This window comes from Mustela erminea, chromosome 15 (genome assembly GCF_009829155.1).
Source record: "Mustela erminea isolate mMusErm1 chromosome 15, mMusErm1.Pri, whole genome shotgun sequence".
NCBI lineage: Eukaryota > Metazoa > Chordata > Mammalia > Carnivora > Mustelidae > Mustela > Mustela erminea.
Window position 1 is genome coordinate 30,423,148 of NC_045628.1, and position 16,262 is coordinate 30,439,409.

Below are 16,262 nucleotides of genomic sequence, written 5' to 3' on the forward strand. Positions count from 1 at the left end.
TTGTATAGTTCATTATAATTTTTTATTTGTCATATTGAAGTAAAACATACATGTGGCCAAATACACATAGCATAAGTGTAGATCTTGGCGAATTTTTACAAGCTGAACACGTTCCCATAATTGGCACCTACTTCAAGAAATAGTATATTAGCGGCACCCCAGGAAGTCCCTTTATGTTCCTCTCCAGTTACTACCTTCCTCTCATTAACACCATGAATTAGTTTTACTTATTTTTGTACTGTATATATATAGAATTATGTCACATGATTATATCTAGTTTCTTTTCACTCAACTTGACAAGATTCATTTATATTGTTACAGGTATTTATAGATTATTTTTTCTCATTATTGTATAGTAATCAATTGTGTGAATATACCACAGTTTTTCAATCTTTTCAAGTATTATGGCATTTTGGTAGTTTCTAGTTTCGATTATTAGAAATAGAGTTGCTTTGAACATTTCTAGTGAATGTGGGTGAAAATTTGTATGCTTTTCTTTTGGGCATATAACTAGGAGTAGAAAGGCTGGGTCCCTCATTTTTCTTTTAATTTGCATTCCTTGACTTTTAGGAGAATGTTAGACCATCCTTTCAAACTTGGTTTTCTTGCCTTCTTATTAGTTTGTAGGAATTTTTGATATGTTGTATGTGTTATACATATCTTTGACTAACTGGCTTATCTTTTACATTTACTTTTAGTTTCATTTGTGTATGTAATTTCTAAATTTTGGTGACAAGTTTTTCATTTTTCTTTATAATAATTTTTGCCAATTGCTAGTAGTGAGAGGTTGTTCTAGAGGGGTGGGACTCATGGCTTAGAGAATGGTTGGGAGACACTCTGGTCTGGAGAATGACAGTTTGGCAGTAAGGATGGAAATGAGGGACTAAAATCAACAAAAGTTAAAAGTATGATTCGCAGAAAGTAACAGCTTAGAGGTATTCCTGCCTTCTCTCTTTTTGCAGAAAGGAAATGAGAGCACTTATTTGTGCTTCCCATATTAAATTTTGTTTTTGTTGCTCTTATATTTTAAGCATTCCTTTTTATATTCACTTAGATTAGTGTATGTTATATCGTTTTATCAGGCTTTTAGACATGGGAGTAATCTACATAAAAATTATAAATTGATCTGTCAAATAGGGTTTGGAGTTGAGAATATGGCAACAGCAATGGATGAAGACCTGGAAGAAGAACTAGATGAAAAAGATGAGAAGTCCATGATGTGTCCTCCAGGCATGCATAAATGGAAGCTGGAACAGTGCATGGTGTGTACTGTCTGTGGAGACTGTACAGGTTATGGAGCCAGTTGTGTCAGTAGTGGGCGTCCAGACAGAGTCCCTGGAGGGTAAGAGCATGATTAATACTGAAGAAATAAAATACTAGTGGAAAATGTGCACAACACATTTGTTTTCAAAATTATTACAGAGAGTATTCTACTTTGTTGTTTCTTGAGGGCATATTGGCATATACATGTAATTCTAATAATTGTTTTCTGTTACAATAATTTCTAATTTAGTGTCAGTTTTACTTAAGTTGCTTTTCTCTCATTTGATTCATTTAAACCATTGTTTAAAAACAAGTCATAGGGCCTCTAGGTGGCTCAGTCAGTTAAGCATCTGCCTTGGGCTCAGGTCATGATCCCGGGATCCTGGGATTGAGCCCTGTTCAGTGGGCTCCCTGTTCAGTGGGGAGCCTGCTTCTCCCTCCCACTTGTGATCTCTCTCTAAAATAAATGCCAAATATCTATCCTTTTTTGTTGAACATTAATCTTTTCTGGATGGAATGTCAATATCATATGAATATCAAGTATCATATGAAACAATTAAGAATATATAATATTCTTTTATATTAAATTTATGTTCACAATTTTAGGTGTTCTAGGAACTGTCACTTCTAAAGTTACATTATACTTGTTTATATTTATCCTCTTTTGCTTTTGTTGGACCTGTTTTCTCCTGCTTGGGGTCCCATGTTATCATTATTTTAAACTTTGTATGTGAGTTTGGCAGAATCAGAATGCAGGTTTTCTGCTAGAATGTTGGGAAGAATTTTATACTTGGCCTAACATATGAAAATAAATCATACATAACAGGCCTTTTCTTTTAGGCTAATGGAATATGATTTTTTAACAATAAGTTTTCTCTGAACTTAAGCAGTTGGAAAGTATCATAAATCAATTTTTGAATTCTCTGATCCTTCCTAAAATTATTATTCTTTATGTGCTTTTCCCCCAGAGATCTACTGTCAGTTTTCAATAATTATTTATAACTTAAACCTGCAGACCTAAATGGACAGTACCTAACCAAATACAGTGATTTCAATATTAAAGAGGCAAAAATGAATGAATTAATTAAATTAACATAAGAAAGACTATATGCCAGGACACTCTGCACTATTAAAAATGACTTCAATTATTGTAGAATTGTGGCTGTATATCTTAGAATAAATTTAGAATGCCACATTATCTTTTAAACTGTGCATAGACAATGTAATAGGCCCATTAGTTTATCAGTTTTTACTCCTGTAGTTAATGATCATCCAAATTGTCAATAGTGCTTGCATTTTAAACCCAGGAGTTCCACAGGGCACCTAGCTGTGTCTTTCAAAAATGCTGCCAGGGGGATTCTTTCTCTGGTACCACCACAAATCTGGATAACCACAGGTTCAGCAAAGCTGTCTGAAGGTTTTCAATTCCGATCCAGCAATAACATTAAAGCTGCGACTTCTGTCTACATCTGTGTAATAGGTGATTAAAAAAGTTAGTTGTTCACTGACTCTGTAGGCAGCTTCTGGAGTGTTCTTGTTCTCTTTATGTTGTAATCCAGTATCATACACTTGTTCACAACTGATGGGAACAGGACAAAGAAGACGATAAGGACCATGTAATTAATTGGACACAGTGAAAGGAGAGAATGAGAGATGGTGGCATATAAAGGAGGGAGAGAAAAGGAGACATAACATATGAAGCTAGCAAGCTGAGCTCACTTACTGATGGCTATACACACCTTCCTTAAGTTAGCTGGTGGAGAACAGTGTTTGTTTGGTAACTGCCCAACCCACCCAGACCATTTAATAGTAAGCTGCTGGTGCTTTACTAATTGTGGTAGCTTTTAAAATATTTGTTGATAGTGGTTTTGAGGATGGCAGAATCCATTTGTATTTTCTGTTGGAATATACCAGTTATACCTATGAGGAACTTAATAAACTCTTGTTTTTAGTTATTTCATCTGTACATACCTAGTCAGTTCTTTAAAATTGGCACATCCTGATCTGAAGGGGCGATTTCATTGTTGACTCATATAACTTAACTTCGGAAATCCTGAAAAGACATTAACAGAAAAGAGTTTTAAGGAAAGAGTAGAAGGATTTCAGTTAATTATTTTTATTTTTTAAGGATCTGTGGTTGTGGTTCTGGAGAATCTGGCTGTGCCGTGTGTGGGTGTTGCAAGGCTTGTGCAAGAGAGTTGGATGGTCAGGAGGCAAGACAAAGAGGAATTCTTGATGCAGTGAAGGAGATGATACCTTTAGATCTTCTCTTAGGTAATGTGATGGATTGTACTATGCATCTTGTCCTCAGCTCAGTAATTTATATTGGTATGTGCTAAAAAATTAATAGTTACCTATGCAATACTGCTTATATGGTAACTGACAGTATGTCAGTAATTAAAGGATAAGGCTCTTTTTCTCTTTTTGCTAAGATTCTTTGAGTAGAAATAATTTGTGTTTTCATCAGTGTTTTGTTAGATTTTACTTTCTTGAATTTCATATGGTTCTTTCATATCTATTATTGTATCTATCTATATATGGTTTTTTTTGTGTTTCTTTGTGGTTTGTTTGTTTTTTTTTTTTTTTTTTTTGATCCATCATCTAGCTGTCCCAGTACCTGGGGTTAACATTGAAGAACACCTTCAGTTACGACAAGAAGAAAAACGACAACGTGTAATCAGGAGACACAGATTAGAAGAAGGAAGAGGTAAGATATAGCTGCAGAGGAAAAGTATATGAAAGTCCATTTTCTTACCCTATACTGAGACCACTGAAAGTTTATACAATAGGCTGACTTGGTAAGACATTGCAATTAAAATTAGTAAGATTATAGTAACATATGAAAGTCATGTGAAAATATTCAGGGTATTTACATTTGTGCTATTAACATAGATTTAATTCAATATGATGTTTATGGAGTAAGTCAAGCATATTAAGAATTGTGCCATCTGCCAAGCATCAAAAACTATTAGCAATGGCAACTTTAAAAAATAATACATGAATTCTAAGAACTGATCTTTCTCCCAGATTTTGGACTCATGATTGTTATTTAACCTTAAACAACAAAAGTTTAATATAGTATTTTAATTTCCGTTTTCTTAGTCATCTATGATCATTTCCATTTGAGCATGGTCCTGGCATTCTTCTTTCAGTCCAGTGCATAATTATGTTTTTATATTTCTTTTTTTTCCCCCAAAAAAAGCTTATTCTGGTTATGTACAAGAAGGGTAAGTTGGAGAGTTTTGCAGGTTTTAATTGCAAAGATAGGTGTATTGTTTCTCTTTTTCTCATTGTTTATGACCATTTCTGAGCCTGAAAATACATTTCACTGTAGTTATAAGTAGATAGTAAAATACACAGATATTTCAATATTCATCCAATAACAGAGATAAATATAAATATTACTAAAACTGTGGTTGCCCAGTAGAATCTCTTCTTTGTAGGATTAAGACAGATGATTAAAGAGATCTGTGATTTTATTCCTCTGCCAGGCAAAATCTTGATTGGAAATACTGATACTGTTTATTTTAAATGCTTGTTAGAAATGACATGAGATTTGGTACATGAAATAAAATCTATTATCCATTTAGCCACCATTACAAATTTTTTCTAGGTACTTTTTTTTAACATAGAATGGAGTAATAAATGGAGTCTTAAAATATATAGCATGTATTGTAAATTCTATTTTTATTAAACTTAAGTTGTAGAACATGCTTGGAACTTGGAGACTATTCTTTCTAGGATCTGATAAACAATCTGATTAATTGATATAAGAATGTTTGGTGTTACCTTGGCTATGTTTACATAAAATTATCACTTTTAAAATTAATTTATTTTAATGAGAATGTAGATACTGTCATTATTTACATTATATAAATATAGGGAAAATTGTATATTAAATGTTTTATAGAAAATAGGGTAAAATTTAAGTTCTACGTCTTTATGACATTTGGTAATTGAGTGACAGTTTCTTTTATTCAAATAATATGATTTGTTAAAGTTAAAATAATTATCAGTGCATCTTTTTACTACCTGTTTTTTCTTTTTTGGGAAATACTGGGTTGAATCATATGCATTGACCTACAAAAACCAGCAATTTCTTATGTTGCAACCGAAGTACCGCAAGTCCTTATGATGATGTGTAATTGCTCGCTCTGTGTGTTGTATTAGTTTTTTTTCTCCCTCTGTAAAAAAGCTTTTCTTCTCTAGCTGTAGTATATTTCTGCATATCAGAAGTAAAAGAACATTGATGATGCATTAGTTCAACGAAATTTTGTGATTGCAGAATATTCTTTTGCCATTTATCTTAAAATGTGTCGTAGGCCTTAAAAACATAAACTCTAGTCTTTCAGAGGTTTTAAAAACTCTACTATTTAAATATTTACAGAGATTTTATTACTGTATCTGATCTTATAAACACAGACTTATGTTCTAGGCAATTGGTGTATAAGACTTCTTTAGATTATTGGTGCATAGAAATTTTGTCTTTCTATTTTTTGATTGAGCTCTTTCTCATACTTTTTTTTTCATTTTTGTTAAAACACAGTATTTAGTAAAATATGCAGAAAATATCTTTTCTTAATGGCTTAGGATCCTCATTATTGGCCTGAATTATGGCTTTTGTTACCTAACATGGTACTGAAATATTAGAACCATGCCCTTGCTTTGTACAACCTCCCTGGTTACTATGGTATCATATAGTGAGAACACTTTACAGTATGCATGTGTTTCATTTAACACAGTGCAATGCAAAGAGAACCTTGTTTATACATTTTATTTTGTAAAAATACTTTTAAATAAGAATTTTAACTGTGTACCCATTTTTAAAAGTCAGACTACAGACTCTTATTCAATGATTTTAGGAAATTCTTATACCATATTAAATAATTGAAAACCAGTATGGTGATATGACTCTTTTATGATATGATCTTTATATTCTTTCCCAGCACTCCCTTACCAGCAGTTTTATAAGGAAAAAAAAAAAATGTGCACAAAGATATATCCACACTTGCATAGGGGAAAAACCAGAAAGGTAGATACCAAAATGTTAGTAGTAACTTTTCCTGAAAAGTGAGTTTAGATGTGATTTTTGTTTTGTTCTTTACAGTGTGTTTTCTAAATAATCTCCAATGTGTGTATTACTTTATAAACAAAGTAAGAGTTATGTTTTTAAAACTTAAGCCATTGTTTCTTAAAAAGATAAAGACTAGTTCTAAGATGTTTATACTTTACCTTTGCTTTTTAAAAAATATTTTTATTTTAATTGGATGGAGGAATGTCTTTCAAATACTGTGCTTTTCATTATGTTAGAACGGTGGTTCTCAAAGTAGTCTCAAAGGGACTAGCGTCATTGAGCACTTGTTAGAGTTGCCTGTTCTCAGGCTCCACCTCAGACCCACTGAGTCAAAAATTCAGGGAGCAGAGCCTAGCAAACTGTGTTTAAACAAGTCTAGGTAATTCTGTTGGTGCTAAAGCACAAGAACTCCTATTCCCAGGCAGTGATGTTCATAGTTGCTTGCATGCATCTTCTGCAGCAGAATACCAGGCCTGTGTCCGAATGTCTGCATTCTGCTAAAGAGCTAGAGAGAGTTGTTTGTCTTGTTTTGCCTTAATGAGGAAGACAAAACAAAGTAAAATAAATTTTTAGTATTCCAACTGCCACACATACCTATATTTTTTTTTCCTTAGCCTTTTGGTATCTTTTAGTTATTAACAGCTTAGTGATAAGTTAATAATTGTACTCATTAATAATTGGCTTTTACCTATGTTGAAATTTCTGAACTTCAAGATTAGATTATATCAAATTATTTAACTTGATTTATCTGTCTCATTCTGTTTATTAAGTTGGTGTTATTTCAAAGTTGATCAGGATTTTAGGACCTGGTTCTTGTATTAAAGATTTGCTCAGCCTCAGGACTATTGATGTAATTTAGTTGCTGCTGTTTGTGACACAGTCTTACAGAGTGGAGTGTGCTATTGAAATCTGAAAGAACAGTGTTATTACTATACTTTTATTAATTTGGAACTTAGTCTTTAGATTTTTTTATATTCTTTTAGTATAATTTTTTTTTCTTAAATGTATATTCTTAGTTACCAGTGTATTCATTTACGTATTTTATTTCAGTGATATGTATGATAAGTTTTAGCTTTTTAGGTTATACAGGGTTGATTGATATTTAAATGCTCTGAGTCTTACATTAACTTTAATGGTGAAATGCTTGTTCAGTGGAATTTTTAAGTAGAACTCTCTTAACTCATCAGAACTACTGGGTAATTATATCAATGAATGATCTTAATCTTTGTATTCCTTCTCAGTGCTCTCTTGTAAGGAACACCAAGCTCAAATAATGTTGGCTACTTTTCCTTCTTGCTTTCCCCCTGAATGTTATCAAACTTTGATAATTGGGAGCTATAGATGGAGTGAGCTTATGTCTGACTTGCCTGGGAGTCCCGTTTTACATTGACTGTCCAGGCCCTTTTCCTCTCAATAGTTTCACTTGGGTATCACATTCTGTGGTTAGCAAAGCTATATGGCATGACCGTTCAGAGCATAGGTTCTGAAATTAGGCTTTGGTTCAGATCCTGGTTTCTTAACTTTTACTGGGGGTGTATGATTCTGGAATTTAACCACTCTGAACCTCCCTTTTATTACCTTTAATAAGCAGACATACAGTGAGGATTACATACAATGTAATAAGATAACCACTGGTAGAATTTTGGTGTACTTTGTTCCAGTTTTTTTCTGTGTATATTTTTTTGTTGAGTTATCGTACATCATTTCATACTGTGATACATACGGGTGTCCTCTTTTGTTTTGTTTTGTTTTTCCCCTTGATATTCTATTAGAAAAAAATTTTTGGTGCTTTATTGCAGTGCCATTTTAAATTAATACAGGAATATAGGTCAAAAGTTTTTCACAAATCTATCCTTTAACTTATTTCTTTTATTATTTTCTCTTTATTTTCTAACCAAGTTTTATACATTTCCAGTTAAATCACTGACAGTTTTATTTTACATATTTGGTTAATGTGATAGTATATGCATTTTTATATCTTGCTTATATTTTTTCTCTTACCTTCCCATTCTTTCTGCCAAGCAAATGGAGTTTAGTCTAATAAGTATACTTCCATATACCATATATACATTTACTCCATTATAGTATATCTACACATATATCTACTATGCTGATATCTATGCATGTGTGAAAGTATAGGCAAATGTTTATTTACAAAAGTGGCATTTTATTATAGATACAATTCTTTGCAGCATCTTTTTCTCATTTTACATCATGAACACACACTAAATTAGTAAATATGGATCTACTACATTCTATTTAAGAGCTATATAATAGTTTGTAATATGGCTGTACTGCAGTTTTTTCCAACCATTATTTTGTTGATGGACATTTAGGTTATTTTCAAGTTTTTATGTTTTTTTTTTTTACAATAAATATTCTTTATTCCTTTTTTTTTTTTTTTAAGATTTTATTTATTTATTTGACAGAGAAAGAGAGATCGCTAGTAGGCAGAGAGGCAGGCAGAGGTGGAGGGAGAAGCAGACTCCCTGCTGAGCAGAGAGCCTGATGCAGGGCTCCATACCAGGACCCTGAGACCATGACCTGAGCCGAAGGCAGAGGCTTAACCCACTGAGCCACCCAGGCACCCTTTCAATAAATGTTCTTAAACTTATATAGCCATATTGGAGTTTTTGCTTATACAGTAGAGTTTCCCAGAAATAGAATATCTGGGCCAGAGAGTTTTTATGTTTTAAATTTTAACAGAAATTTCAAATTGTTTTTGAAATATTACAGGAGTTCATCTTCTCAAGACTAACATCTGAAAGTAGTGTTTTCTTCTAGCATCTAATGCATTATTCCTCTTCATTAAAAAAACATGATAAAGTGTCATCTCATTGCTGATTTAAATAGCACAAAAGCACTTTCTGCATAATAATCATACATAAAGATTTCCTGGGGCGTCTGGGTGACTCAGTCCGATTAAGCATCCGACTTTTGACTTCTACCCAGGTCATGATCTCAGGGTCCTGAGCTTGAGCCCTGCATCAGGCTAGCACTCTTGTGGGGAGCCTGCTTGAGAGTCTCTTTCCTTGTCCCTCTTCTGCCCCTCCCCCTACTCATGTGCTCATGCTCTCTCAAATAAATAAATAGATCTAAAAAAAAAATTCTCTACAGCCTCATGTTCCCTATGTCCATTTTTTTCTCATATCTGTGAACCTTTGGAGTACCACTACCTCTTTAAGTTTTAGCTTATGTGGTATTTTCTGTTCTTGTACCTGAAACTTCCTATATTCCCATCCTTAAGGTTTGCTGGCTGCCCGTTCAGTGTGCTTAATTTTCTGGTAACCCACAGTCATAATGGCTTATTGAGTTGTGTGTAAACTCACCCTCCCTCCCCTCCCCACATTAGACTGCAAACTTCAGAAAGCAGAGATGGTGTCTTGTTTTTCCAAGATTTCCCAGGACCAAGGGTAATGCCTGAAATTGGTCAGTACTTAATATATTCTTGTTGACTAATTGAGAACATTTTATGACATCTCATTACTTCTACAATAATGTTTCATGGTAGAAAAAGATTGTAATTATCTGTTTTTCATATGTATCTGCAAACTCATTTCCCACCACTGTCTGCTTCATAACCCTGCACTCCATCCATTTCAGCGATATGTGTTTTTAATGACTATATAATATTGTTTACCTCTGCTTCCTTTTATAAATCCTGTTTCTTTTGCCTGGAATGCCCTCTCTTTCCTTCCTTCTCTCTTGGCAGACTTTTTCTCATTCTTTCACCCCAGTTGATAGGTCACTTTTCATCCTTCAGAATGTGTACAGGTTTCCTTTATAACATTTATCCCAACACATTGCAATTCTTAGTTTTGTTATTTCTGTCTTCCCTAATGGACTAAATTCTAATGAGCTCTGTGTCTTTGTCATAACATACATGATACCTGGTGTCTGTTACATTAAAGACAAAAAATGGTGAGTAAGTAAATGACTGAACAATGTTTATAAGAAAAATTATTGTAGTCCTTGGAACACAAATATTTTAGAACCTCATAGCCTGATATTATAAGTGGTGAGTTAAATTGAGCTCAGATGTATACTTCCTCAGCATGATTGCCTTTGGGCCTTCTAAATTTTTGTACCAAGAGACTCTAAAGAGATTGAAGTTAGTAAGAAGCTAAATAACTATGAATATTATGGGTATAATATTTTTATGGGAAGAAACAGTATCCCAGGAAGACCATAGAAATCAGAAAAGAGTAATGTAACTTAATATTGCTGTCATTTTTATATTTATAGTTCTTTGCGGCAGTTGGAAAGTATTGGATGCTTTTTAGACTGGTTTATATTATTTGCTTTAGTAAATTAATTGAAAAATGTTATGTTGAAGAAATAAGAATTTTACCTTGAAAATAATTGCTGCTGCATTCTAGGAAATAATATTTAATTTTTATTAACTTTAAATTAGCATATTTCTATCTGTAGTAGTCATAGAATATATTATTCTTGGTTTTTCATAGAATTGGGGATGCCTGCATTTTTGCCTGCATTTTTATTTATATCTCAAGATATAATTAAAATATATTTTCCTACCAATTTTTAATATTTAATGAAGGGTACTTTGTTGAATTTGCATTTGTCAAATTTTATTATAGGATAGTATTTTGTTGATACTTATTTTGTTCCATTGTTAGAAAAATTAATTACAGTTGAAGAGGTGTAGAGAATCATGAAAACTGGCTTTAGTTAAAAATATTCAGTGCTTATATACTGTCAATTTCCTTTTCAAATACTGGTAACCTCAGAGTATTTTGAAATTTGCAGGCATTTTTGATGTTACTCAAATTTAAGGAAAGTATAGGTCAATTCTATAAGAAAAGAACAGAAGTTTTAAGATACAACTTACAATTTTCCCTTTTTAAGTTAAAGGATAGTAGGGAAAAGCAAATTAAATTTTTATTGAGATTAATTTTGCTATTGTTTTTTTTCTTGAATATAAGTGGAAATAACAATAATCTATATGAATGTGCATTTGTATATGTGTGTATGTACATAGTGGAGTTTCAGAAAGATATGATTTTGTCAGAGAATTGTTAATATTCCAAAAATGTTACTTGGGTTAGATTACCCTCTTAAACATCAATACCTTGTTTCTGATTTTGTATATGTTGTTACAGAAATCACATTTGAAGTTAGATTTATTCTTTTCGGAAAATTAAAAAAAACTTCTGTAATCCTGTCTTTACAAAGTAGTGATTTTATATATATATATATATGCATGTATATGAATGTGTGTCCATATATGTATATGTATATATCATATCATAGTAATTTTTGGTTTTGTTTTGTTTTTTTGCTGTCTTGTTTTCCTACCTGTATGGCAGAATGTTAATGTAGTTAAGTCAGTAATATTTATCTTGGTTTTGTAGCAAGACTGATGTGGATATTAAAGTTTGAAAACCTTGTTAAAATTTAATCATTTTAAAATTAGTTGGTTTTGTTATTTTAATAGGAAAGATATTGTTGTCTATAAATGTTTGGTTTACTAAGCTTGAATATATATGATATTAAAAATATAAGATGTTTTTTTAATTGAACTTTCTGATTATGTACTTGAGACTTTTCATACCTACGTGATAAATTTATGAGGTAAAAGAAATTTTACTGTATCAACTGTAGTTCTGATATTAACACTTGGGTGTGGAATGGGGTTGGGGATTAATGTGGGGAAATTGGGAGAAAAGTATAATGTCTAAAACAGTAAAGAATAAATTTCCATGCTTTTAGTTTGAATTATTTTTTATTCATTGTAGTGTTTTCATTTTGTGAGCTTTTCTATGCACATACAAAATGTTTCTCCTCAGGCCCCCTTGTATTTGCTGGTCCTATTTTTATGAACCATCGAGAACAGGCTCTAGCCAGACTCAGATCCCATCCAGCTCAGCTAAAGCATAAACGGGACAAGCACAAAGGTATTTGGTCTTCCTTATCGATTAGGTGGGATACTTCCCCAGTTTCTTCCACTCATTTGAATTTTGTCTCTGGGAAAATGCACAAACCTAATTCTTCTACTTTGCTTCTTTCATTATATAGCCTGAGGAGAAAGAACATGATGAAAGATGTACTGTTTGTCAATGGCTGTCAGTCTCATTCCTTTTTATTTGTTAACTTTAATAAGACATTTTGCAATGTTTCTTTTTCTTTACCTTTTCTTTTCCAATTTCATAAAGTTGAGGGAAGATGGAAAAATAATTATTGCTTTCTGTTTTTATCCTTTATTATTTGCTCTTCGATGACTGCTATCTGACATTTTATAGTACTTTTTAAAAAATGTTTTAGAATTAACAAAATTACTAAATTCAGTGTATAAAGTGATAATGAGTTGATTGCTATTATACTTTTCCATTGTTTTAATATTAAAGTTTATATACACAACACACACAAATTATTTGGTATTTGAGGGTTAAATGCTGATAGGTGTAAATAAAGAGTTATTATATCCACCTATTCTAGTCCTAGAAAACTGTCAGAGGTCTAGACAAGTCTGTGAGTTAACTAAGAATCTATTTCTGTGTAATTCTTTGAGATCTTATAGCTCTGGATTAATTAGACATATCCCTAAAGCACACTTATTTTCCTTTAAACTACAGGTATGGGTCAACTAAGATCAGGAAAGAATTTAATGCAGAGTATTTATAAATTTATATATAAATTCTGCCTTGAATCCTGGTGTGTGTACCAGGGGCTCTTTGACAAATATAACTTCCAGTTGCTGCTTTCTTAAATGCTCAGAATATATCCCACAAAATAGAATACAAAGTTTTAAAAACATACATTCCATATAGACAACTTAACCTGTTTTGTGTTTTATTTTTCCTATGCTGCAAGACTGTTATAAACTAATTTTATTTTTAAACTTTCATATGCAATATATTATATTTAACTTTATTTACATTTGCTTCTCTCAATTTATCAGTTTGCCACTCAAAGCAAAACCACAAAACAAAACAAACAAAACCCCTCTTATTAATCAAAGCATTGGTAGAGCACTTTTTAAGATATATTCTACAGAAATAAAAATTGAGGATATTTTAAATCTAACATGATTAACTATAGGAAAAGTTGTGATTGCTTCATTTATTGAGTGCTCTAATAATGCCATAAATGTTTAAATCTAAGGAATGATATTTGGGGTATACTATGTGTCAGTTATTTTATTGCCAGAATTTCTGATCTCATATTTTATACTATGCTACTATTAGGATGGATTTTTCTCAGTTGTCTTTTTTTTTTACCCCCCAATTAAGGAAAGGTGGAATTTTTCTAGTACTTTACCTGAGGTTAAATGTCCACATTTCATGAAGCAGTTTAAAACTTTTTCAGCTCCATGTTAGTTTCTTATGGCCAAACATCATACATTTTTGCAGAATTTGAAAATGAAATGCTAAGTGAAGACTGGGGTTACAAATTTAAAACCGACTTTTCACAGTGTCTACATTGAGTAGCTGTAGCAGTTACTCAACAATAACTGGCCTTGCTGCCATCTTATCTACTATTGGCTTATTTTATAACAATACTGTGTTTTTGTAGCAACCTCTTTAGAAGGACTTACTTGTGGTATTACAGTATACAGCCAGTTGTGTGTATGTATATGTGTTTTTATCAGGTTTGGTAGAGTGAAACAGTTTCATCTCTTTACCACCAAAATGAATTTAAAGTGTAAGTAGGTAATATTTTATCAAATGGTGCTTTATTTTACATAAAGAGTATTAACTTACCACTCACTAATTCCTGTACACCCACAAATTCTCTCTACCTATTCTCTTAGCATTCACTATTCCTGTCATTTAATCATCTCCCACGCACTCTGCTTTTAACTCTTGCTACATATAATCACGTTCTTTTAATAAATTTTTCCTACATATGATTTTCTCTTTTTTTCTTACCCTGTTTGTCTTCCACGAGAAATTTACTATATTAATTGCTGTGTTCTGTCTTTCATTTAATTATATTGGTGGTACAGATTGTCAGATGGTAATAGATAAAATTGTCTTGACTATCACTTTTTTGTGGAGGTGTGTGGAGGGTAAGAAATGTGGATTTATTGTTAACCAGGAGTGGGTTCTGAGCTGAAAAGTTGGAGAGCTTCTGGCTGACTGGAGAAAATTCAGAGAAGGTCATAGAATCCAACCTTTTATAGGCAAATTTTGACTGGAGGGAAACTAGACTATATAAGGCTCAGTTAATAAGTATAACATATAATCCATAAAACATATAGTAAGTTATTTTAAAAATGTAACCGTAGGCCATATTTCAAACAGATAACTGGATTAACATTTGTTTCAGCTATTCAGTGCCTTACATAGAAAAAGATTTTGATGTAGTACTCCTAGTTAGGAACATCTGATGCTCTGGAGACAGTCTTGAAATCTGGCTTGGAGTGACTAATATGAAACCCGAAGGCTCACTGATAAACATCTTTGTGTATTTTATACCTATTTTCTGTTTAGAAATGGTGTGGTGTAATGGAAATTATATAGCCTTTGGAATTAGATGTCAATTTTAGTCCTAAATTTGTCATTTTTTAGAACTATGTGGCTGTTCAGAAATTTCATGATCTCTTTGGCTTCAGTTTTCCTTTTTTTAAAAGATAAGAATGATAATTCCTAACTGATTATGTTGATTTAAAGATTTAATTAAGATATATATGTATGTGTATATGTATGTATATATATGTATATATATACATATATATTCTTGGAATTCTTTGCTTTCTCTTTGAGAATTATCCAAAAGCACAAAATTTGAGATTTGTTAAAGATATAATTAATTTCTTTTTACAAAAGATTTAAGATGTCAGCCATTTGATGGTTGTAAAATAGATGATCAAACTCCAGAACTGCCCTACTACTTATTACTTTGGGCTGGTTACTTAACCCTTCTAAGCCTCAGTTTTCCCAGTTGCAAAGTAGAGTAACAATACTGATATCATCAGTTGTTGTACTGATTTTTAAAAAGCAACAGTAATGAATATTGATTGAGCACTTTTTATATATTATATAGGAGCTTGTGAGGTAATGTACACTATTGCTATTTCATAGATAGAAGTTAAAGGTTTAAAGAAGGTCCAGTGTTCAGTTGTCATACAAGTAGCAAATGGTAGAGCCAGAATTCCAATTCAAGTCTCTTAGTCTTCAGTGCCCAAAAGCACTTCTTCACTGTGGTATTTAAATATTCATTGTGTAGTACAAAGTAAGTGCATAGCTAACTGTATTTGTTAAGTGCTCTGCTGTTTTCTTTTAGTCATTTTGTTCAAAGTACTCACTGTGTTCTGTGATACGTTTTATGATATGCATGACTATAAGATTACTCAAGAAAGTATATATTGAGGTAAATATTAAAATTAAAAGTTAGAGCCCTTTAGATATTGAATCTTTTTTTTTTTTTTAAAGATTTTATTTATTTATTTGACAGAGAGAAATCACAAGTAGATGGAGAGGCAGGCAGAGAGAGAGAGGGAAGCAGGCTCCCTGCTGAGCAGAGAGCCCGATGCGGGACTCGATCCCAGGACCCCGAGATCATGACCCGAGCCGAAGGCAGCGGCTCAAACCACTGAGCCACCCAGGCGCCCCTACATATTGAATCTTCTTATCTCTCTGTGTGTACACAAATATGCATAAATAATGTAGCATATATATACACACAATATTTTAATTATATCTGTCAAACTTTATAGCTGTGTTATAGTTTCATTATCACATAGATGGACAAACTTATAGTAGGGGAAAATGCAGATACGCTTATACCTACATGGCCAATTATAAGAATATTCAGATCTAATTATTTTTCCAGCAAATCTGAGATTATGTTGCTGCTCATTATCACTTTATTGAATAATGAGGAGAATTAATCTTGCTAAGTTTCACTTCCTGATTCTTGAATTGACACTGAATTTTTAGCTGCGAATCAGGTACCCTTT

At 32.3% G+C, this 16,262-nt stretch overlaps 1 protein-coding gene across 1 annotated transcript in view; it reads left to right on the top strand.

Annotated features, from left to right (window-relative positions):
• LOC116574059 (E3 ubiquitin-protein ligase MYCBP2) overlaps positions 1-16,262 on the top strand; it is a 211,509-nt gene that overhangs the window by 12,901 nt on the left and 182,346 nt on the right. The window contains exons 7-10 of the mRNA XM_032314603.1: positions 1,138-1,342; positions 3,392-3,537; positions 3,869-3,970; positions 12,148-12,255. Of these exons, the coding sequence (XP_032170494.1) occupies positions 1,138-1,342; positions 3,392-3,537; positions 3,869-3,970; positions 12,148-12,255 (561 nt within the window). The remainder of the gene's footprint in view (positions 1-1,137; positions 1,343-3,391; positions 3,538-3,868; positions 3,971-12,147; positions 12,256-16,262) is intronic.